Source organism: Aspergillus lentulus (assembly GCF_001445615.1).
Source record: "Aspergillus lentulus DNA, contig: Alt09, strain: IFM 54703, whole genome shotgun sequence".
Taxonomy (NCBI): domain Eukaryota; kingdom Fungi; phylum Ascomycota; class Eurotiomycetes; order Eurotiales; family Aspergillaceae; genus Aspergillus; species Aspergillus lentulus.
In genome coordinates this window covers 1483280-1506680 of record NW_028322117.1, presented here as the reverse complement: position 1 = coordinate 1506680, position 23401 = coordinate 1483280, and the positions used below count along the sequence as shown (strand labels likewise).

Genomic DNA, 23401 nt, shown 5'->3' with positions numbered 1-23401 from the left:
TTATCGTTGCCTCTGAGAATGCCTACGTCTCAGCAAGACCCCCTTCTCTACATTGACCGCCAGACGAAACACATACAGCGCAGTTTACAGGTCTTGATTGACGCCCAGAGTGACGGTCTCCTAGCAGGCCTCGCAGGAACGCCTCATACTGACTCCATCTCCAATCAAAGCATCGCCCCGACTGAACTTAGTCGCTCCAAGAGCCCGTCTACCATACCGGTCCGACAACCTGTCGCGAGGAAGATTGGGTTACGTGAAGCACGGGAGGGGATATTCAAATCGATCTATGATTTGCTGAAGCTGAAAGAGGAGGAACGAGAAATACTCAGCTTTCGACTTGACGAAAGGGTGGATGCTCTGGAACAGATTGACAGCTTTAGTACCAAACGAGCTGGCTTGAAGGATGCCATCTCGACAATCCATGATAACGAGGAGAGCTACCGTTCAAAGGAGCTGCTTGAGGAGAGCCATCAGCTTGAGACAGAGATTCAGGAGTTGGAAACCAGGCTACTGGAAATGAAAGCAAGGCATCGGCGTGTGATTCGAGAACTTGCACAAATGGAGGATGCCATGGAATCCAAATTATCCTCTTACAAAGCTTCTCTGTCTCTTGTGGAATTGGACATCGAGAAATTCCTAAAAGACCCTCCTGTTAAGCCTGACTCGGTTACCAGCAGTCATTCAACGTTCTACTCCCTGAATCCTAAGCGCCGCACTCTTGAGATGGCCCACGAACATTGGACAACAGAGCAAGACGACTTACGGAAAAAGCAACAAGAGGTAGATGCTGAAATCCAGGCCCTTGAAGAAGGTGGAGGGGTTTGGAAGCAGGTAGTAGGGGAAGTCTCAGGCTTTGAGAAACGACTCAGGTCGGCCATGCGCAGGTCGATCCAGACACAGTCGCAACTTCTTGAAGCAGAGGGATATTCGAAAGCCAATACGGAAAATGATCAGGTTCAATCTATTATAGAAGATTTGGAGCATACGACCAACCGCGTGGAACAACACCTCAATCTTGCAGAGAAGAAGGATTGGAAGCTACTCACGTGCTGCATTGGAGCGGAGCTCGAGGCCCTGCGTGAAGCACGGGAGATGCTTCTCGACGCTTTTGATACGGCTACGGAGGACAAATCGCCCGCTCCGGAAAGAGAATCAAATGCACATCGTCCTGATGATAGAAACGATTCATTGACAGATCCTCTTGGGGTGGACAACCCCGAACCTCCAGCTGATTTACTCAGGGATGCGGAACACGGGTCTCCAGAACCGAATTTCAGATCGGATAACGAGGATGACGAGCCCGATCCCGCTTGGCTACTCCCTGAAGCTTGAATACTTAGTCTGAAAAACATATAATTCCATATAATAGCAATTATGTCGTAAATGGCATGAACTGTTAGCATTGTATAGCATTGCTGATGCTGGCTAGCAGAAGCAATGACATGCATAATATTAGCCTGATCGAGACATCCATTTTTCATTCAATGATTCATTTCGAATCAACCATCGGTTTTTTCAAGATGCAGCTGATTGGGGTGCTGGGCTAAATCACCACCGGAGCCTCTGGAGCCATGTATAAAGAGACCGTGCACAGCGAATGGTTTCCGACTCGCCTTGGCCCTCCCAACATTAGTCACAACTATATATATCCGCATCTTCGTATTGACAGGTCAACAGCTACAGATTGCCACATCTTGTGCTCATTAGCAAGGGCAGGAAGACAAAAATAAAGAAGCCGGTGTCCATTGAGATGCATCTTTCTGCCCCGACTTACAGCTTCAACATCCCTTCAGTGCACGACGGGACGGAGTTAGAGTGCCGTCTCTATTTGCCTCTCGAGCTGCAGCAGTCTGATTGTGCTCGCAAGTGGCACATACGAGGTGCGATAATAGCCCATCCATATGCTCCTCTTGGAGGATGCTATGATGACCCGGTTGTGGGCTTCATTGGCGGGGAGCTCCTCAGAGGCGGTTCTGTGGTGGGCACCTTCAACTTTCGGTAGGTCTTTAGGATGGTGCCATGTCTTTTCCACGATGGATGTCGCCGTCACTGCTTCGAAGCTAATTTTATTGACACTGTCAATAGCGGAGCTGGTGAATCTGGAGGCCGAACTAGCTGGACAGCAAAACCGGAATTGGCGGACTATGTTTCCTTCTACGGCTTTATGCTCCATTACCTGCATTCTTTGAAAGAAGACCACGCCCGACAGAAGAACAGGAGCCCAGGTCCGAATTCTGCTCCACCAGCCGAATCAACTGGTAACTCTAAAAGCGCTTCTGGGGATGTTCATCTCATTCTAGGAGGTTATTCCTACGGGTCGATGGTCGCTTCACATCTACCAACAGTCGATGTGGTAGCACGCTTGTTCTCAGAGGACGATAGCGCTGCAGGATTTCACAAAATACGCCAAGCTGCGAAGGAGCTCTCAGCTCTGTCGATAAAGAGTGTTCCTGGCACAGACATGCCGTCGACATCGAGCAATTTAGCCTTCAGAGAATGTAGCACAACTGTTGAGGATGTTGCTCGAACAACAATTTCATACCTTCTCGTTTCACCTCTTCTGCCGCCTGTCAACTTACTCCTGACATCTTTTTCGAAGCTCTCTTCGGGCTTGGCAGTAAAAACCCCTACACAGAGTAAAGAGGTTCTCTGCCCAAAGCCAGCCGACCAGCTCTGCTCACACAGAACACTGGCAATCTACGGGAATCACGACACATTCACTTCCGCCCACAAGCTACGCAAGTGGGCTAGCGATCTTTCTGAAGCGGCTCACAGCCAATTTCAATCGGCCGAAATCGACGGCGCCGGCCATTTCTGGCGCGAGAAAGGCGTTGAATCCCGAGCAAGGGAAGCTCTGAGAACTTGGCTGGGTCACATTCCATGATTGTGCGAGCGAATACCACGCTCCTGCGATCGATTAGGAGGCCTTTATGATCATTTATATCAAGTTCCTACCTCGCAGCGCAGTCGAATAAACTCAATGAGTCCTCGGTTTCCGTTTTAAGAACTCCGCCGCCAACGACAATTCTTCTGCTGTTGATATAGACCAGATGCAGTGCTCCTTTTCCCACATCATAACACTCAGTCGTACATGGTGTGTCCAATTCGCCACGCATTCATAATGCTTGTCCTCCTCAAGAATGGACACTGCAGAATAGTGGCTGCGCAATGATGCTAGTCCGCCGCAAACAAGGGTATCCGCCTATAATTATCTTACACGCTAAAGTGTGTTTTGGGTGGCCTAAAGCTACTGTATCAACCAAACAGGTGAAAGGAGTACTTCCGCGTGTTGGAAGCTTGCCTGAAAGGCATTCTCACGGTCGCACGTCAGCGTAAGCACTAGGTATTTCTCACAACCCATAGCGTCGCTGTCCTAGGCTCTCCTTTGGGTTCAACACACAAAATCAGCGGCCGGAGGTTTGGAATTCATCACCAGTTGCGGAAAAAAAAAGAAAAAACACTATCAAAGAGACCCATCTGCATGGCTCCATAACAGTTGACTCATTAAGCCTTGTCAACTGTTACCGATTTAGGTCGCCGACACCCTGGAAAAGGCTTAATGCAATCAAAGTGGGTTTCTATGATCGGGTTCATTGAGCAGCTGCATAACGCCTCTTTTTGAGCTTGGGACTTGATGGGTGAAGAGAGAAGCACTCTAGGGAAACGGGGTGCCGAAGCATTGAAAGTATATAAGACTGTATAGCCCGCGCATTAAATGCGACGTTTTTCCTCGTGGCATCGTTTCGGACATTTCCAAGCCGAGAGTAACGAGCAAATTTGTCTTTTTCCATGATCATGCTCGTTTCTGGAGAATTCATTTTGGTTTCCACCCTCCTTAGCCTTGCTTCGGCATCTCCCACTGCGGCTATATCAGCCTCTCAATGGCCTACGGATCTGAAAGTCAAACAGCTCGCCAATTTTGGGCCTAGTTCCTGGATCGAAAATCTTGCCATACGACACTCAGGCGATGTCTTGGCCACCCAACTGCTCAACCCGCGGATCTTGCAAGTTGATCCCGATGGGAAATTGCCGCCTATAGTGATTCATAGCTGGGCCGAAGGTGCCAGTGCTGGCGAGTATGATGGTGTCTTGGGAATCACGGAGACCAGACATGACGAGTTCTTTGCGGCTGTGGCTGGGCAGTACGACGAGACTATGATGTTATTACCCAACTCGACCAATTACATATTCCGGGTCGATTTCAGTACCTTGAAGATGTCGTCGACAGGGGAGGTGCTCTCAAATGCCACAGTGACAAAACTCACCAATCTTGAGGGCTCTCAACTCGTGAATGGAGCCGCGACGCTCAATGAAGGTGCTATCTTGGTTTCCGATTCCTACAATGGATGGGTCTATAAGGTCGATGTCCGGACTGGTGCATATGATGTGATCGTGGATGACCCTCTGATGAAGAAGAGTTACGCAGATTCAGAAGGGAAAATCGGTGTCAATGGGATCAAGGTCTTCGGAGGACATCTTTACTGGACCAACACTGATGCTGGTCTCTTGGCCAGAATCAAGATTAACGAGGACGGAAAGCCATGCGGTGCATCCGAGATCGTTGCTTCAAATCTGACGGAGCCGGACGACTTCACTCTGGACGAAAACGGGACAGCATATATTGCTCTGGGCCCCTTAAACGAAGTCAGCGTTGTCCATCCTGGAGGCAGCAGCAGGTTGGCAGCTGTAGATGGGCCAACAGCCGCGAAGTTGGGACGTCAACATGGTGACCATCATCGACTGTACTTCAGTACACATGGAGGTAGGTCTTTTGTACCAAATTCGAGTCACTGTGAAGTAGACGCGATGGGCTAATAATCTGACCAGGATCGAACATACTGTCCAATAATAGCACGGCAATTTACAATGGGACCATTTCGTATGTCGACATCCCCCATACGATATGGTGACTGCGAGGCGACAGTGGTGGTCAAAGTTAGGAGGTTATAATTTAGAGGAGATTGTCTCTTCTCAATAGATCTTTTCACTCAGTGGCTACTGTTTAGATGCTAGATGAAGTCTCCAGCCAAAACTCTGTTGTGCTTTCCATGGGTATAAGTGCTGATGAGGTCCGAATTGCATATTGGCCTGTTGATAATCCTGTCACATGCTTGTATTCCCCAGGAATCATCATGACTCAGGCACACGAGCTCATGGATGGGAAACAGGCAGATGACGTCACGTGTCCAGCATAAGTATAAACTGATCAGAGGGCCAAAAAAACAAAACAGCAGATTAGTACTTGCGCTATAAGCCAGTCCTCATACGAAGAAAATGAGGATGATGAGCAGTATCAAAGGAGGATTGCACAGAAACAGTGGGAGTCTGGAGCAGGCGTCATGTGGCGATGGGCGATGGCCTCCGGAGACTCCACACCTGAGGCCCAACTCTGCCCGCGTGACGTCTGAATCGCTGCTGACTGCCGAACCCCACGCTGATTTCCTGGGGTTACTACCTTATGCTGTAGAGTGCAGACTACCAAGGCAAGGGCAGTCCGCTTGGAGTACATTCACATTCATTGTCGCCTCCATCTCTATGGTTTTATTTTGCAAGTGCTCTCCTTGACATATAAATTGAGGTCTGCAGAAGATTGTCTGGCATCGTTTTAGTCTATCTTCATGCTTTGTTCTAGTCAACTTCTTCTCTGTTCCTCCTCCCTCTCTGTATTTGCCAAATGGATGGCTCTCCCTCAACGTGACGCCTACTACCATGTCGCTTTTTCATGACTCGCCTATTGTGCAACCTAAATGTTACGGCGGTGCCAAATCCCGGAGTCAGCTCAATGTCTCAACGACCCCGGCACGGCAGCGCCATATTCTAACGAAATCGATTTCCATCCCATCGTTGCCGTCGGTGGTGCGGAACTCGCTATCATGGGCTGGGGATACCCTAAATGCGTATCGCGATGGAGCCTCAAGAGAGCAAAGGAAGGCGCTCACGGATATTGAGGATCGCAAGCAGGTTTTGTACCTCAGAATGCGTAATGTAAGTCGCTAGCCTTCCTCTTTCCATTGCAGCTGTCGGTCCTTAGCTAAATCAGATTCATGGTCTAGGCAGTCTCGTACGAGGAGTGGAGGAATTGCGCCTGCGTACTGGACGAGTTAGAGGACAATAACACCTGGAAACAGACGTTCGAATGTTCCGAATACAACCCTCACCTTGTGCAAGAGCGTCTCAAACAGCTGGAAGAAGCCCGCATCAGTTGTGACGTAAGCCGGATGCTTTTTCTGATTCGCACTTCGCTGAGTCGTGATCTGGGAAATATGAGCAATGCGGCGCTGTACAGGCATTCTCATGTCGGTACAAAGGACTTGATCGACCGGTACATCACGACGGCGCTCGACACGATATCAATGTTGGTGGAACTGGCTGGAAAGAAGTGTGACGTGTTGGAGTCGAGGTATATGCTCGATCAACTGCTCGCCGCGCGACAGGCGTTTGGTCGAAGTGCTCTTCTATTCTCGGGAGGCGCCACGTTCGGAATGAACCATATCGGAGTACTCAAAGCTCTGTGGGAAGCAAAACTGCTCCCGCGTATTATTTCCGGCGCCTCAGCAGGCAGTATTGTCTGTGCCGTCTTCTGCACACGTACGGACGATGAGTTACCAGCGCTTCTGGATACTTATGCTTACGGAGATTTCGCTGTCTTTGACGAGGAAGGACAAGAGGAGAATATCTTGCAGAAAACAGCGCGATTTCTGAAACATGGCTCCTTTTTGGACATTTCGCATCTTGCTAGAGTCATGCGAAACTGGCTTGGCGACATTACATTCCAGGAAGCATATAACAGGACGAGGAGGATATTGAACATTTGTGTCTCCAGTGCTGGAGTGTACGAACTTCCAAGGTTGTTGAACTACATTACCGCACCCAATGTGATGATTTGGTCTGCTGTGTAAGTTTCATTATCCTGATGCTCACCATACCCTCGATATCTTCCCCGAGTTGTGTTCTGACCTGCTATAGAGCTGTTTCCTGTTCAGTACCGCTGGTTTTCACGCCCTTTGTGCTGATGGGCAAGGATCCATTGACCGGAGAAGCGGTCCCTTGGACTGATTTCCACAAGCAGTACATTGACGGCTCAGTGGATGGGGATTTGCCCATGACCAGGTTGTCTGAGATGTTCAACGTCAATCATTTCATCGTCTCACAGGTGAATCCTCATGTGGTTCCTTTCCTTCCGAAGGACGATGGTCCCAGCCACGGGCCAATGCAAACGTCATCTTCACCTAGCTGGCTTCACACCGTGACACATCTAGCCAAGGACGAAATATTACACCGGATGACGGTCTTGTCGGATCTTGGTATCTTCCCCACATCGCTCACGAAAGCTGCATCCATCATGAACCAGAAATATTACGGAGATATCAATATCTACCCGGAGATTTCTTACGCGAATTTCCCTCGAATCCTCAAGAACCCGACCACTGAATTCATGCTTCAAGCGTGTCTCAGCGGAGAACGCGCAACCTGGCCCAAACTCGGACGGATCAGGAATCACTGTGCGATAGAGCTCGCATTGGACTCGGCTATCCAGCAGATGCGCGTGCGAGTTGCTTTCAGTCCTAGCCTCTTAGACTTGAGGAACCACGGGTTGAATGGTCATTCGATTGATTCGCCCGATAGCAGTGGAGGGCGCGGACGCATGCTCAACCGGAGGAGCTCGTACGATCATGAAATGGAGCGAATGGAGCGCATGCGTCCCAATTCTGGCCGTCGATCCACAGCGCAAGTGAGGCGGTCTCGTAGCGAATTTCTCGCCGAACTGTCACATAACTTGACTGTTGTTCGTTCAGCCGAAGTTGGACAGGAGATTCAAGATCGAAGCGATGACCGCCCGAGGGACCTGCCCGTTGACGGAACATATTGTATTGACTTCGATTATGACGAAACGGATCTATCCTCTCCAGAGCGACCAGTACTTTTACGGGGCTCCTCATGGGGATCGTCAGCGGGTCTGCAGCCAGGATCACGGCATGGTCAGCAGAGCCCTGTCCGAACTCGGCCGTCCCTAATATCAACCGCGTCCGTGATGAGTCCCTCCATAGGCGCATCACGTCGGCCATTATCTACGCACACTACCGACGATTCCAGTACCCGAATGTCGTTGTACTCAAAGACGATATCACCTCCTCGCAGCTTACTACAGATGACGCCTGCAGTTCATGGGGGCTCGACTGGTTCGTCAACCCGTCACTCTTACAGCTGATACACAATCAGGGTGGCCAATATAAATGCTTTCCCATCATAATGAACTATGGCTCATCTGGAGATATTGGGAACTTCACTTAGAGACTCGACAAGAAGTCAGTTTACGAAGCACTCTATCCGACCTCTTTTTTGAGCATTTGTCCAGCATGTGAGCCACGGGCAGCAGTCCATTTCTTATTATGACCACCTATTACGGCTTTGATTCGCATGTGATGTTGCCCTGGGTTCTAGACCATGAATTGCAAGTTACACAGATGCCTGCAAAGGCGTTTTTGGCGACAGGGAAGCCTCGATTAGACAGTACATATACTGCGACCTTAGAGAAGGACTCGGAGTTGGTTTTCAGGTCATTTGACAGGTTCACAGGCCATACCACAGCATGTTGAAACGGCGTTCTTAGCTATTTTGTGGGCAAGAGGGAGGGTTGATCTGTTTTAGAGCAGACGATCAATAGATGCACGTCCTATACTACTATCCTATCCCATTTCATGCTTGCTCTGTATAACCGAAAACACCGAGTTGCCCACAATAACCCCTCATGAGCTGTCAATCCACTCACCAAATCAGTTGCATGCAGGACAAGGATATTAATTCATTTAACAAACCGAATCCTGCATAATTAGTGTGTTTCGTCCTCTCCAGCTAGTGCTGAGAGAAGGTCTCACTGGGCGCTTCTCTGCTGCACTGCAACCTCAGTCCTCCTAATGCTGAACTAAATTTGGCACAATTACCCTGCAACCAACCTGCAAAAGAAAACTAATTATGGTACTTGACTGCATATTCCAGACTAATTCGAAAAATCCGCGCCGTCTTACATGGATAAGTTTCTAAGAATGGACATGTTAGCCTGCTGCAATGCCTGTTAAGTGACGCTAATACGCCGGGCGGCAATAGAGCGTCTTTGTTTGTTACTAATGTTGGCAACTTGATCGACCGGATCGATGCAAGCTTAAGCTCTTTGTGGCTGTTTCAGAGACTCAGTGGATGATGAAACATAATTAGAAAACAGCAGCGTTAACTGGATATCCAGCATGGATAAGCTTATATACGCCCGTTGTCGTCCTGGTCGACAAGAGTCTCAAGCTTGTCCACAGACTGCTCTGGTGGTGCTTGTGACTGAAGCCTGCCCTTGTCCTGCATTGCATAGACTGATGGTGGTCATCCGTCAAGATCATCTGTGCCTTATCCTTGTCTCTTGAGCCCTCGCGCTTGGACATTGCAGAGCAGCCTCGTTCCCCCAGACTGCTCTTCCAGTTTCGGCTGCCAGTGTCACATCTATATACCTCTGATCCCAGCATCAGTACGGAGTACTCCGTACCATGAGAGCCATCTCTCTGGCCCCACAGCAAAACAGCAGCATTGAACATAACCAAAATGGCGAACATCGTCACCCGGCCCCTCAGCATCTTCCGCAAACACGACTCCTCCAAGCCCCAGTCGCAGCCGCAATCACATTCACTACACACCAGATGGGGCGACGCAACCATCTCCGCGCCAACAGACGGCTCCTGGACCCAATACGCCACCTCCACCCCTCATCAATCTTCCTCCTCAACCCGCAGGAGCAAGAGCAAGAGCAAGAGCACGGACAAGCCAGCCTACGAAGTGGAATACGTGCCTCGCACGCATCAACTCATCGAGTCCCGCCCAAGCTCAACCCTAACCCCAACCTCCACCACTTCAACCTCGACCTCGACCTCCCTATCACGGCGTCTCTCTATACGTCTGACGCCTAGATCGAGGAGCTCCCGCTCAGACTGTGACATAACCGAACGCCAACCCCTCGTCGAGCGACGAGCCCAGTTCGCCTACAGACCCATCCGCCAGGATTATCCCAGCGAAGTCGCCGAAAAGACAACCGCGGCGCCTCGGATCACCGTCAAAAGCGGCGCCGAGCGGTCTATATCTCCATCTCCATCTCCCGCTTCGTCGCTGGAGCCGACGCCCTCGCCATCGTCGTCGCGCTTCCGGTATATCCCTGCCTACCCGCGGTACGAGGAGGAATTCGCTCGCTCGCGCTTGTCGCGCGCGTACTCCGTTTCTTCAGGGGGTAGTTACAGCGCTGGAGACGATGAAAAGTGGGATGAGGGGTTCAACCTGGACTCCGGCTCCGGGTCTCGGAGGAGTGGTTCGTCGGCCAAGAGGCGGGTCTCGGCCAGACGCATGACCATGACTATGGTGCCCGATGCGGATGAAATCTACGGATGATTTGGTTTTGTTTATCTCGTTTGTCTTGAATGCATTTCTGCGTCATGGTGGACTTTGCGGCATATTTCAAGGCGTTGGGGGGTTGGCGTCGATTCTATAGTTTGGCAACTTCATGGTGTTAAACAGAACCATGATAATGATAATGACATTATGGCATCCAGTAGCTGATTCTTATCCTCTTAACTCATCTTACGTCTTGGATAACCTGGTATAGAGGGTTGGAAACCACCTCACAAATACGCCTTGTCTAGGTAAAGAATCGAAGTCTGAACCAATACCCTACGCTACACCGAAGTTCAAATGATCAAGTCTAAAGTCTTCCGAATACTACCTGACATTAATAATACAAATGAGCATTAGATACATGTATGTTTGTATAAATGCTAAGATCCCACGGAGAAAGGTACCCGAGGTGAGGGTCCTATCCTGACGTCAGATTGGACACCATCACCATCACCATCACCAGCCGACGTCAGAACACTTCAACCGTTCGCCCATATTTCCTATTGGCGGATTGGTCTCCCCTCTTCGCTTTTTCACAGTCGCATCGATTCACCTAGCCAAGCTCGCTACGATATCAGGCAATGGCGGAGTTAGTTCCCTCCAAATTTCCTGTTCTGTCGCCTGTTCCACTGGGTATACCAACAATGACGCCATGCCCACGCATTGCACCTTATCATCGTCGCAAGTCAGGCCATCTTCGGCGCTGCTTTCCACATCGCTCATGATTATTATCCCTATTGCTTCCTAAACCCGTCGCTTGACGATCAGGAGTAACAATTCTTACAACCAGCGCCTCAATCCCAAGTTGAATATATCCGGCACAATGGCAGAATCAGTGGTCCAAATTAAGTGTGAATGCAAGGTTCGTCATCACTACCTTGAATTACAGATTCGAGATCTAACGGTCGTATCATAACAGCACGATCCCTGGGGCAAAAAGGGCAAAGATGCACTGGCTGCCCAGCTTTGGGCCAAATCACCTGGCTCCGGCGATATCAAGGAGACAGAGACATATTCTGAGGTGAGGAATCGCCTTATCCTCTAGCCATGCTGCTCATAACAATTAACTCTTGAGCTAGATGTGGATGGGTACTTATCCGACAAACCCGTCCAAAATCCTCGCCACAGGCGAGATGCTCGCCGACTACATTAAAAACAACCCGCAGTTGATCGGGAAGGCCGTTTTGGATCGATATGGGCCAGAGATCCCCTTTCTACCCAAGGTACACACCGTGTCCAGAGAAACAGCCTGCCGACTTTTGACTAATGAAAAGCCAGATCCTATCTTTCGCCAAAGCCCTCCCACTTCAAATCCACCCCGACAAGGCCTTAGCCGAAAAGCTCCACGCAACCGATCCGAAGAAGTTCGGCGATCCCAACCACAAACCTGAGATAGCAATTGCACTATCTAACTTTGAGCTCTTCGCCGGCTTCAAACCCTTGAAAGACATCGAGTCCCTCATGAAGTTGAAGCCGCTGGAACGGTTTGTACCGCCTCACGAGAAATTCGATGACGAGCTTCTGCGGCAGATTTGCAAGGCGCTGCTGAGCGCGTCCCCGGTCGCCGTTGCCGAAACGATTAATGAGCTTCAGAACATTCCAGAGTCCCAGTTCGGTCCCAACAGCAGCTATATTCCGGGTATGCTGGAGAGACTTCGCAAACAGTATTCGGAGTACGACAATGGCAACCTGGTCGCTGCGTTGTTGATGAATTATCTCAGCATCGGCCCAGGTGAGGCTGTCAATGTACCTGCAGATAGTCTACATGCATATCTTAACGGCGACATCATGGAATGCATGGCCCGGTCCGATAACGTCCTGAACACAGGATTCTGTCCCAGGCCGGCTCGGGACAATGTGGATCTGTTCTCGCGGGCGCTAACGTTCAAACCTCACTCAAAAGATGAGGTGATTCTGCCACGGAAAAAGAGTGACAAAGGCTTGAACGGGAAAACCGATGAGTATGCGCCCGCCTTTAGCGAATTCAACGTCCTTGCGACTTGTTTGGGGCCCGGGGAGACGGAAACACACAAGGCCATCTTAGGCCCAAGTCTTATGATCGTCGTAAAAGGTAATGGTTATATGAACGCTCCAGGCGACAAGCGGTTCGATCTGAAGGAAGGATACACCTACTTCATCGGACAGGGAGTTGCCCTAGACTTCTACACAGAGAAGGGAATGGCGGTTTATCGACCTTATGCAGAGTAATCAGGAAGTGGCGCATACATATTAGAGGTGGTCAGTCAATGTGATAGAAGGAATGCATCATCTGGTCCTAATCTCTTCAATTGTCAGTCCTTGTAATTTCACAACGCAGACCATGTGCGTCAGTTGCCGAAGCAAAGGTAGAACCCTTTTGAGGTTGAACAACTCATCTGCAGAGAGATGGGTCAGATCGCAATTCCCCCTCCACCCTAGCGCGGAGATACGGGGTCAGGGCGCGCACAACCGAGTCGCCGAACACTCTCAGCCAATGATTTGCCAATCCGCACCAGTTTGGATGCTATTTTGGGCGAGGAAGGATTCGAGCATGCGTTTCAGCTTTGCGTTTGTCTGTAACCATCAACTAAACAAGATAAGCGCAAGTGATCCTCCCAGAACGTCCTCCGATTCGGTTTCTATCTTTGTCCATGACTACCGCAATCCCGCATTGCTTGATCCCCAAAATAACTTTAAACTCATGGTTCTGAAACGAGGGACCGTGATCAGGCCCGAGCTTATCAATATGACAGGGCTTAAATATTCTCTTGTTTCCGTTCATCGTAGAGGAGTGATCCGACAGCCTTGATGGAGAGGCTGGCGAGGCGGATCAGGGTCCTCTCATTCTTTCGCAGTTGATTGGTATCGAACAAGCATTGCTTCTTTTTCCCTGAAAAACGATTGTCCAGTATGGTCATTTCGCGTGATACCAACTATGCAGCTCACGTTGAATCGGATCACGCCTCGTCGACGTCAACCGATGGTTCAGGATCGGGGAGCTCCAGCAATGTCACTGCGATAATCATCGGAGTGGTCGTTGGAGGCGTTGCTGCCATTGCAAGTAGGACTCTCTTCTACCGAGCTAGGGTCCTCTGCGTGTTTCAATGCTAACAAGTCTGTATCAGTCACCGCGGGCATACTTTTCTTCCTCCATAAGAAACGCAGATGGGATCGTATCCGTCGACACGAAGAACAACTCCTCGAGTATCATATCCAGGCAGGGTTGAAGGCAGAGGATGCTGAGCTTGCTACTATGCGGGGTCGACCGTCATCTTCGCTCTCCATGTACCGCGCCCACTCTGACGACATCAGTGACCGACCACCAGCATATCAGACTTTGCACGTACCGGTCTATGACCCGTCCAGGTACAGAGACATCGATGTTCTACCAGCCGTGCAGTTCTCTGCGATGAGACAACCATCATTCCAGCCAGTCGATAATGCTTCTGTGAGAGTCTCATCACAACTTCACAACCAGCCTGTTTCACATCTAAACGACGCCTCGCCATTGCCACAGCTATTGCAGCCACCTGGGCGGTCATTTCTGGGAGCCTCGCCAGACTCGACACGAGATTCGATACAATCAGACAGTCTCTTCCAGGCCAGTGTGGCTCCTGCGGACTCGAGCACACTCGATCGGACGGCAAGGCTACCTAGGAGACCAAAACCGGTACTTTCGAGGTTGATCACAAATCTCAACTAATGACGAGACGCCTGTTTGTATTAGTTGACCATGATTCTGGCGTAAGGGGATTCTGTCTGTTTGGACGGCGTAAATGGATATTAGCGATGGCGCATGGTGTTGGGTCCTGGGTTGACTTACTCTTGTTCTTCTCGTGATCATTGGCTCAGAAGCAGCAGAAATAATGATAACGACTTGATAAATAAAACATGAAATCTGGAGGACTTCCAAATCTCAGAGCCCTGGGCTCGTGGAAGAGGCTCCAGTTGATGATTGATTCAGCAGGTTCGACCCTGAAGGCTGCATTCGGCAATAGGCAGCAGTCATACTAGGACAAATAACGTCAATAGGGATGGGCTCGCAAGTGTCCCCGAGGACAATCAAAAATTGAGGTGCGAGGAAGGAATCATCTTGAAGACTGAATGGGAGGACTCACCTCCTTCCTTTCTCTATGCCCTCATTGTGCATGATATGGAAGGAAAGTGCAGACTTGGAGTCCGCTACATCAAGACACCCTCAGCTCGATGTATTCTCTTCCGGTCTCTCGAGAAAACACGTCCGGCGGAGACATCTCTCTAATGTCCTGTTTCCTCGTCTCTGCCATATAATATTACCTATTCTTATTTCAGTCGTTACTCTCGTTACGCGTACACAGGCGAACGCACATCACCTGGACACCCATTTGCGAATCAGCATGGATGAAATGGTAGCAGGGTGCCTATGCCTGTATGGTTTCGCAACTGTGCAACAACCCGCTGACCAGGCCGCTCTTGTTTTCGGAACGAATCTCTCCGCCGCATCCAATGGAGCCGTTATCAGGAAGGAAATAGCTTGTGCTGAAGCCCTGACGCGGGCATTCCCACCAGAGTCGATTCATGTTTTTGAACCCACGCGCACCTGGTCGGAATGGAAAAGCGATACTGTTGCCGCAAATGCTAATCCGAGGTCAGCACGGGCGCGCATCTACCGCTCTCAGACGACGTACAGAATGGGCTTCGGGGATGTGGACTTCATGCGCCATGTGGCAAAGAAGCTCGATGACCATAAGGGCGTTGAAATCCTGGAACTCCACTGGCTACTCAGCAGGGAGGCCATCCGTTTTCTAGAGTTCGAGGTTGCGCAATCGGCAATGAAGGATGCAGGTCGAAGAGCGGAAGTACTAGGCAGGAGGGCTGGACTCAGCTTTGCTCCCTTGCGAATGACAGATCTCGAATGGCGAGCAAACGGGGACATCTTGCCTGCATCCTGGAAGGACGCTGAGAACGATGCGGGTGGCCGGTATCTCGACATGGAGCCGAGGATGTTTCAGTTTAATGCTATCGTCAAAGGCAATTTCATTATCTGGTGAATGTGCGGAGCGGAAGGGCTGTGCTGGTCGTTGGTTGCTCTTTGCGTTTCGGTCGCTTTGCTTGTTCGAAGGGATAACAGCCAGAGGATCTCGAAACGCTGGTGTGTTTGGCTTGCGATTTGGATCGCTCTTGCGATATATTTTTGCTGAATGGCTAGATTTGCTTGAACTTTGCTGGGATCGGTGGCTTGGGCTGAATTGCTTTGCTTATGAGATGAGATATAGGATTACAGAGGTATAACAAGTTCTACTTGCTACGTCTATACGTCAAGCATCCTAGCCAGTCCAGGGTACTAAGCCTCCCCAAAGTAGACTCGAGCCTTTGCCTCATAACATCAAGTTGCGAGACCAGTAAGAGGTCCTTGCTCTGAAAAATTTGCAACCGTCTTCATACAAACAGTGGGGAAATCTAGCAGTGCCATAAGATCTGCGTCTTGGTACGCTAGCTCTCTCTCATATGGGAGATTTGCAATCCCTGTGGACAATATTCCAAAGCTGAAGCATAGTTTGTCATTTCATGGGCAAATTCGTGGAAATAGGTCGACTGGCGTCTCCGAGAATCTCCGCATTGAAGGTAAGCGTGCAAGTGTCTCTTTCACGGATCCATGCCATAGCCAAGCTTGATAGCAGCTGCGAGGTTACATTTGATCGGACTTAACGAGTGTCGGTACGGAGTATACGCATTTACGTTCCAGACCCTGATACGAGGCGCTTGGCATGTGCGGGTTACGTTTGACTGCCAATATACGGAGTTATATCCCCGCTCTTTCGAATGTCACGAGCGTGGATCCAGTGTGCTGAGGACTGACAGATCGAGAGAGTACGTACTCCGTAGTCTTATTCGATTCGGCCGAACAACGGCGAAAAGCGAGATTTTCGTCCTGGTCGCAAAGTTGTCAGTCGATGATGTCTTTTCGTTGTCGAGGTGCTGAGAAAGGGTTCGATCTATTCGCCTAGATTCAGTCAGTCCGGAATTTCCACCTGGAGGACGACACGGAACGACTGTGATTAGACTAATGAGACATGAGCTGATGCTCCATCACGGCGCGTAGTTAAGCTCTGTGGATGGTTCGGTTCACTTGGCCCCCTCGACGGATTTACGGACTGCGGGACGATCAACCTTGTGCTTGTTCGCTTCTCAACCAACGAGGATACGCTAAATAATCGCCGAGTGTTGGTTTCAGGGTTCAACTCTGACGATGTCCAACCCAGTTAGCGATAATATTATGATGACTTGTCGGTTCTGATTCTGAATAAGAAAACACGGAAAAATACGGTGGATGCACTACTCCGCTTGGGGCAATGGGAGGAAGAGGCTAAGGGCCTTCCTGTTTGAGAATCGAGCTTCAGCTCGTTACTTTGCCCCTCCTTTTGCTGATGATCCCTGTCTGTCTCAAGTGTCCATCCCCTTTCAGTTACCCACACGATGATATGATATGATAGCGATGAGCATCATGGGGCGTGCGAATAGCAGATCCCAGTAAGTGAGACATGACATCCACACGGAGATTTCTCCCCCAGTATTGGTCGAACCTTTTCCTCAGCCGCATCCTGACCCTTAAGACATACGTTGACGACTTACCTGTCCTTAGATTACGTAGTCTGGCCATCTAGGCTACTGCCTGGCAACTGGGGCACGATCCAGAGGAACGGAGGTTTTCATCGTGGATGCTGATTATCGACGAGAGTCAACCGCGGGGTTGGAAGATGCTACCTGCTTAGTCTCCACATAGTTGGTCATCTTCTATTGCGCCCTTGCGAAAGTCCCACATTCTTCTCGAGGCTTAATCGATTGATACGGCTGCCCCCTGGTCCTGCTTCGAGCAGTAGATGATGAGCAAGCGCCACGCCAAGAAGGCGGACAGCTGCGGGCGTCGTTGTGTGCAACGTAGTTGACCAACATCCAAGATCGCTTGGCTGCGTCGGCAAGAGCTGTAAGGTGACTACGCCGCAATTTCTCTTTCCTTGCAATGTTTCTTACTCCTTCCGCGACGTACCCCTCTCGTTTAATACTATGGCTTGCAGTCCAGAGACTGTAGCCTGCTCTCTATCCTGTCTAGAAAGGTGCTCTGCCGGGGTCTTCAGGACCAGTCACCGTCTGTCATTCTGCGTGCCGCTCCAAAACCGCTGCGATGCCCAAAGACGATCTTCTTTGGGAAGTTTCCAGGTGGCGGTCCGTTGACTTTCACCTGAAGGGGGGTTGAACCAAACTGTCGGGTCTGTAACGCGTCTTTGTCTCGCATGACTCCCGTCCTACGGTGCCGTCTACTCGAGCGGACTTCTTCAGGATCTTTCCTTTCGGGTCATGTCACATAGAGCTATGTGGCTGTCATTTGATTGTGCCTGATGGATGTGTTATGATTTCTCCTCATCCCATGCAGGCCGTCGGCTGTCCAGTATCTCTCCTGTTTCCTCTCACTACAAAGCCTGACTCCCTTTTGACTCACTCGGGGGAGTCTCTGTAGGAGAGGAATACATAATTTCAGCGTCAGTCGCTACAAACTTTGCCTTCCCGACGGTGTGGCATTATTGCCGGCCCGAGTCCTTCTCAAGAAGTGAACTTCTCTTCTGGGGTACATTCTATGAGAAATCCTATCGCCATCATGACGGCCATTATTCGCAAGTTGAGGAGGAAGCGCAAGCTTTCTTCCGAACTGCATTCTCGATGGGGCGATGTATCAATCACTTATCCCACGGAAGGCTCCTGGAGTCAGTGGGACCAGCCTTCTAGCATCAACATGAATGTTGCCCCTGAGCTGCCTTCGGAACAACGTCGAAGGCATAGTTCGCCAGAGGCTCGACATCGAGAAAGTAATTCTTCCCGCCCCGAACCGACCTTGCATTCTGGGGACTCGGAAGGACGAGAATCGTCAGTCGATTCTGCCATGACAATACCCACCGGACACTACGATGCGAAATTACGAAGTCGGTCAACAAAAGAGCTACCCCCGCAGAAAATCTCAGAGCACCGGGGAATTGTAAGTGAGCAGAAGGGGCTTGTCAATCCTTGGGATGAAATATGCTCCAGCGATGAAGCCGATGAAGACGTTATTCCACCGCCAAAGGGGCCCAAACGGCTTCCGCAAGAATTAAATCGTCTCAAACTCAGTGCACATATGGATGACTATAGTCGAGCGTCCAAGTCGCCCCCGCTCTCTGTCACCTCGCGAATGCGCCGACGCAGTCAGCAAAGCAACGTCACCGAGCCGACAGCATCGGTTTCAGGGACTGCAAGTTCCAAGCATACGAGCTTTACATCCTCAGTACCGTCAGTTCCACCTGAGGATTCTCGACATATGTCTCATTCTCCATTTCAAGAACAGAAACTCGCTCGTCGGTCAAAGCATCGAGAGACTGAGCCAGTCCGCGAGCCCGAGCTGGTACCTTCCTACGATGAGCTGTACGGGTAGTGCTTATGTTCGATCTTCATACCCTCCGCACTACAATCACCATTTCTGTTTATAACAGACCTTCATTTATATGAGGCCTTCTGGCTGGGGCCTGGCTTTTTGCCCGAGGATTTTCTTAATGATTATTATGATTCGTTACCTTTTGTGCCACCAGCGAGAGCGCAATAGGACATACAATTTGCATTTTGGAGTCTTATCTTTTCCATATGGGAGGCCCCTTCATTTTTGGTCTAGGTGCCTGTCTGGCCTTCTCTTCTCAGCACAAACCCGGTGGGCCTGGGGAATGATGGGCCAGTATCTACCATGTATGAATTTGTTAGGGATAGGGGTTTTTCTGATCATTCATTATCATATCATGCCATTATCATGGAAACTATGAAATATTATTTTATTTGCTGGGGCGGATGATTGTTGACTCAGATTAGTGAAGTCGTGATACAGGGATGAGTCGAGGTAGCTGCTTTGTACCCAGTACAAGCGGCTATTATCACTGACCTACTTGTCCATCACCTTTGCTAGACTGCAGTAGGTACATGCACAGGACTGTCTAGATAATCTGGACACAGATAATATCGGCACAGTACTTCCGAGCACAAAAAGATGGAACCCAGCAACCAGCAATCTACCTTACAGATGATGCTGTCTACCTGTAAAGTACTTTGTACCTGCCTACTGCGAAGGTAAACGATGTTCTGGGCACTTAAAATGAGGGGTTTTGCTAGTGATCGACGAATCATAGCCTCCTGCCAGGGCTAACGTGAGCCGATGCGACAAGCTGCAGGCCCAGTCACAATCACATCTCCAGTCTTTTGTCGACTCTCGTCACACTCCAAATCCTGCTCCCAAGACAATTCCAAATGGCCACGGTGACTGGCTTCAGCACCAGCCCCGGTCCCGCTTTTCTTCCAACCAGTCGCGGGGGGGATAATGGTAGACCAATAACTAGCCAATATTCGCTGCCACTGCGAGCGTGTGTCTTAGCGCCCAGACAAGCACCATTGCTCATGGTGCATGCTTAATCGTCCTGGACTAGCTTGCACCCTACGAGCGACGTCCCGACAGATCCTGGAAGGAGGAAGTCGACCTGACCATGCTGCAGCGTGTCGCCTCCGGTCGGGTTCTTTATCAATCCACGAGGAGTACCAAGATGTCAACCTGGCGATGGTGATAACCGACTCAAGGACGTGACCTACCTTCATTATCTCTCTTTTGACAGGCCACTTCCTGTCTGTTCTACTTTCTTGGGCTATTGTGTTCGATCACTACGCTGTCAATTCGATGACCGGTTATCGAACCTACGGCGTGTCGCCTATTTGTCCCTCGAACTTACAGTAATAGATTGATTGGCATCAGCCTGGATCGATCGGTCCGGCTCATCCTCCAAGATGATCGGCTTCTTGAGCCAAAAGCCGAAATCTACGTCGCTTTTGGCGGCTGCTTTCTTGCTCCTCGGTCACCTTACACCTGCGGTTATCGGATTGAGGACGACACCCGGCTCGCCGTGCGCTAACGTCTGCAATAAAGTGTCCTCGAACACTACAGGTTCTGAGATCGTTTGTTTGGACGAGCAGTTCAGCCAGACTACGAAGGGGTCCGACTTTCAAAACTGCGTGGAGTGCCAATTGGAGAGCACTTACAGTGATTCGTCGTCGGGGCAGGCGGATGTCGACTGGGGACTCTGTACGTATATTACAAATCTTGGTGATATTGAGACACGCAGTCGCTAATGTGAAGCTTCAGACAATCTCCGGTATGCCTTCAGCAGCTGCGTGTACGGCTTCCCTGAACAGGTCGCCAATATCTCTTCTCCCTGCGTGGTTTCCTGCCAGTCATTATCATCGGCGCTAAAGTATGACTTGGATGATCCGAGTGGAGTCAACTTCGATACCTGGTGTGGTGCTTCGGCTTTCGCGGACAATGTCATCAGCCAGTGCGAGTTTTGTTACAACTTGACCAGCAATATGACCGATTCCCAGGTCTACCTTGGAAATTGTGTGTTGCTTTCCTTTCTTACCTCATGCCGTTCTGAACTCGCCAGTTACTGACAGCCTTGCCAACGATGCAGTTCTAGAAGCTCTTCGCTACAACTGTCACTTCCGAACCCCTACCAGCAAAGCTTTTCCTATTAGCCCGAGTAGAGTCTTCAGCGAGTCATTGCTGCCCCAATCCACAGTGGACCTGATTTCTCCTTCCGCGAAGCCCAACTCAGGCTCCAGCCGTCTGGCTTTGATCATTGCGCTTCCGATCCTGGGATTTGTGATCCTGATCTGTATCCTCGCAGTGGGATGCTTCTTCTTTATCCGCTGGCGACGCAAGCAGGCCCGCAAGAACCGTCGTTCGGACCATCTTCATGCGCGGTGGAACGATACCACCATCAGTACCCCAGCTCACGGGGCGTGGGCTGATCCTGCCGTGTATAGCCAACCGATGCACCACCCAGGGTCTGGACATGGCTTCAACTTTGTCGACACAGACGGCCGTGCTCAGGAGGTGGGATTCTCCAAGTCCAATTATGTCGAAATCAACGAATCTCCTGTCACGGTCCCATCTACCACACATTCTCCGGAGCAGGAGAAGGCTTATCACGCTCAGACATACTTTTCTGAGCGCAGTGTCTCACCTCCTCAGAAACAATAAGCTGAGAGGCTGTGAGTAATGGTCGACATTGCTCCCTTGCTACCTGCTGGTATATGGCAATCCATGGGCGTTGGTGAGAACACATGTACTGGTCGGGTAATGTGAATGGTGTTCATATTCTCCAGTGCAGGCCACTATCCGTTGTCAGAATCTCTTTCCTTTCCGCAGTTCTTCCCTTATGCATAATGAACCGCATGTTATCGAAGTCGTCAAATGATGTTTATATACCCTCCTTGAACGGTCGACTCAATCTTCATTCCACTTTCCCTCCAGCGTTTGAGCGAGATGTTGTATTGCGTGGTGATATTGCTGGCATTGACCAGTTGGCGGGTAATTCCTAGCAATGATTGACCATAGCTCAGCAGGAATAATCGACAAATATCAAAGCTGGTACATAGTAACTTTACAAAAATATAAGATATTTCTCTGACAGACTCCATCGTCTTTTTATACCCTTCTGTGGTGAGAGCCAAGGGTAGCGCTCACCGACCAGCCCCTCTTCGGCCGAATGATCAGGACAGGCATCTAGCTAAAAATAAACACGGGTTTTGGGGTTTTGGCGCCAACGAGTCAACGACAGCATAGTTATCGTAAGTCTCCAGCATAATAACACTGCCAGGTTGGACTTATTGCATTCCAGGCGTTTCATCAAGGATGCCAAGTTACCAATGGCGAAGGGTGGTTGTGTTGAAGGATTCAGCTGCTTGGGCTCGGTGGTGGTGAGGACTCTATTTATAGCAGGTTGAGTGATTCTCGTGCAGCTGAGATGGAGCAATCAATCTGCTAGGATAAGTGGAGAGTAGAAGGAATTAGCATACACTCTTAGCTATTGATGTCCTAGACTTCGAGGCTATCTTTCAAAGAAGGTGTTGTAGATTGTACTAGACTCGAAGATGTAGATGTAGATCTAGCCCTATGGTTTTGTAGCTGTGGGGTTGCATGGACAACCTTTCCAGCTATCGGGCTATCGCTTTCTGCACCTCATCCCGGTCATCGTCCCAGCCGCATACCTCAACAGCATCAACGGCCCAGTCCGGACTTCCCCATCCAAGTCAAAATGGCATCTCTAAATCAAGACCAGATAAAAACCCTCGAACAATCCCGCCAGCGGCTCGTCCAGCTCACCCGCTCCCTAGCCTCTCTAATCGGCAGCTTAAACCAAAGCGACCCGCTGCCATCATGGTACACCATCCCAACTCAACAACCGCATCCCCAAACGCAAAATACTAATTGAAGCAGGTCCTCGCTCCAATCCCAAGCAGGCATTATCTCAAACAACCTCCTCAGCATCTCCGAGCACCTTTCCGATAACAAAGACCTCCTCTCCGCGCTCGTTGCTTACCCCGGCCCCTCGTACCCCGGCCGCACGCAGGCCCCGACACTTGAGCAGCTTCTCCGCACGAAACTTGATCCAAGGGTTGAGGACTGGGTATCGCGCGGTCGGCGGGCGGGGGCGTCTGCGCTTGAGGACCGGGGTGCGTTGAGTGAGAGTGCGCTTGCGGAACTGTGGGACTGGGCGCCTGTCGAGGCGAACCAGGAGGCGAGGAGGAGGAATTGGGGTGGGAATTTTACGCTGGAAGAGAGGGAGATGGGGATTCAGAATGTGGTTACTGGGTTGAGGAGGCAGTTGGAGGATGAGGATGAGGAGGAGAGTGAGAGTGAGGAGGAAGGGGAGGGGGAGGAGGAAGAGATGGAGGTTGTTGGTGTACGACGCAGGTCTGGTGCGGGCGCTGGATTGGAGTTTGATATTGCGGCGCCTACGCCGGGGTCACGGCAGCAGCAGCAGAGAGCAGCTGGGCCTGCGGTTCCATTGGAGGATATTCTACGGTATATGACTACGGGAATGCCACCGACGCAGCGCTGATGACTGCGGGCACTACGCGGAGAAGTTTTTCAACGACATTAAAATTGTATTCAAGCATT

General features: G+C 50.4%; 9 protein-coding genes across 9 annotated transcripts; all 9 read left to right on the top strand.

The window, feature by feature from the left end:
- Positions 1-18: 18 nt before the first annotated feature.
- Positions 19-1332, top strand: ALT_5325 (uncharacterized protein; the record flags this gene model as incomplete). Its single annotated transcript, XM_033555228.2, has 1 exon — positions 19-1332. The coding sequence occupies one exon, from the start codon at positions 19-21 to the stop codon at positions 1330-1332; it is 1314 nt and encodes a 437-aa protein (XP_033411119.2).
- A 418-nt stretch (positions 1333-1750) lies between these two features.
- ALT_5324 (uncharacterized protein) lies at positions 1751-2884 on the top strand (the record flags this gene model as incomplete). The annotated part of the gene is made up of 2 exons (XM_033555229.2): positions 1751-1998; positions 2086-2884. 2 exons carry the CDS (start codon positions 1751-1753, stop codon positions 2882-2884), a joined length of 1047 nt encoding a protein of 348 aa, XP_033411120.2.
- A 911-nt stretch (positions 2885-3795) lies between these two features.
- ALT_5323 (putative Patatin family phospholipase) lies at positions 3796-8015 on the top strand (the record flags this gene model as incomplete). The annotated part of the gene is made up of 6 exons (XM_089599896.1): positions 3796-4762; positions 4828-4879; positions 5610-5985; positions 6054-6895; positions 6967-7732; positions 7797-8015. The coding sequence occupies 6 exons, from the start codon at positions 3796-3798 to the stop codon at positions 8013-8015; spliced, it is 3222 nt and encodes a 1073-aa protein (XP_089455773.1).
- A 1570-nt stretch (positions 8016-9585) lies between these two features.
- Positions 9586-10419, top strand: ALT_5322 (uncharacterized protein; the record flags this gene model as incomplete). Its single annotated transcript, XM_033555232.1, has 1 exon — positions 9586-10419. The coding sequence occupies one exon, from the start codon at positions 9586-9588 to the stop codon at positions 10417-10419; it is 834 nt and encodes a 277-aa protein (XP_033411123.1).
- Positions 10420-11245: 826 nt separating this feature from the next.
- ALT_5321 (class I mannose-6-phosphate isomerase) lies at positions 11246-12630 on the top strand (the record flags this gene model as incomplete). Its single annotated transcript, XM_033555233.1, has 4 exons — positions 11246-11284; positions 11342-11443; positions 11502-11645; positions 11701-12630. 4 exons carry the CDS (start codon positions 11246-11248, stop codon positions 12628-12630), a joined length of 1215 nt encoding a protein of 404 aa, XP_033411124.1.
- A 681-nt stretch (positions 12631-13311) lies between these two features.
- Positions 13312-15431, top strand: ALT_5320 (uncharacterized protein; the record flags this gene model as incomplete). The annotated part of the gene is made up of 3 exons (XM_033555234.2): positions 13312-13462; positions 13527-14071; positions 14739-15431. The coding sequence occupies 3 exons, from the start codon at positions 13312-13314 to the stop codon at positions 15429-15431; spliced, it is 1389 nt and encodes a 462-aa protein (XP_033411125.2).
- Positions 15432-18034: 2603 nt separating this feature from the next.
- On the top strand, positions 18035-18841 carry ALT_5319 (uncharacterized protein; the record flags this gene model as incomplete). Its single annotated transcript, XM_033555236.1, has 1 exon — positions 18035-18841. One exon carries the CDS (start codon positions 18035-18037, stop codon positions 18839-18841), a length of 807 nt encoding a protein of 268 aa, XP_033411127.1.
- A 1385-nt stretch (positions 18842-20226) lies between these two features.
- On the top strand, positions 20227-21478 carry ALT_5318 (uncharacterized protein; the record flags this gene model as incomplete). Its single annotated transcript, XM_089599895.1, has 3 exons — positions 20227-20521; positions 20582-20833; positions 20880-21478. 3 exons carry the CDS (start codon positions 20227-20229, stop codon positions 21476-21478), a joined length of 1146 nt encoding a protein of 381 aa, XP_089455772.1.
- Positions 21479-22535: 1057 nt separating this feature from the next.
- Positions 22536-23342, top strand: med8 (RNA polymerase II mediator complex subunit MED8; the record flags this gene model as incomplete). Its single annotated transcript, XM_033555238.2, has 2 exons — positions 22536-22660; positions 22718-23342. The coding sequence occupies 2 exons, from the start codon at positions 22536-22538 to the stop codon at positions 23340-23342; spliced, it is 750 nt and encodes a 249-aa protein (XP_033411129.2).
- Between the last annotated feature and the right edge of the window lie 59 nt (positions 23343-23401).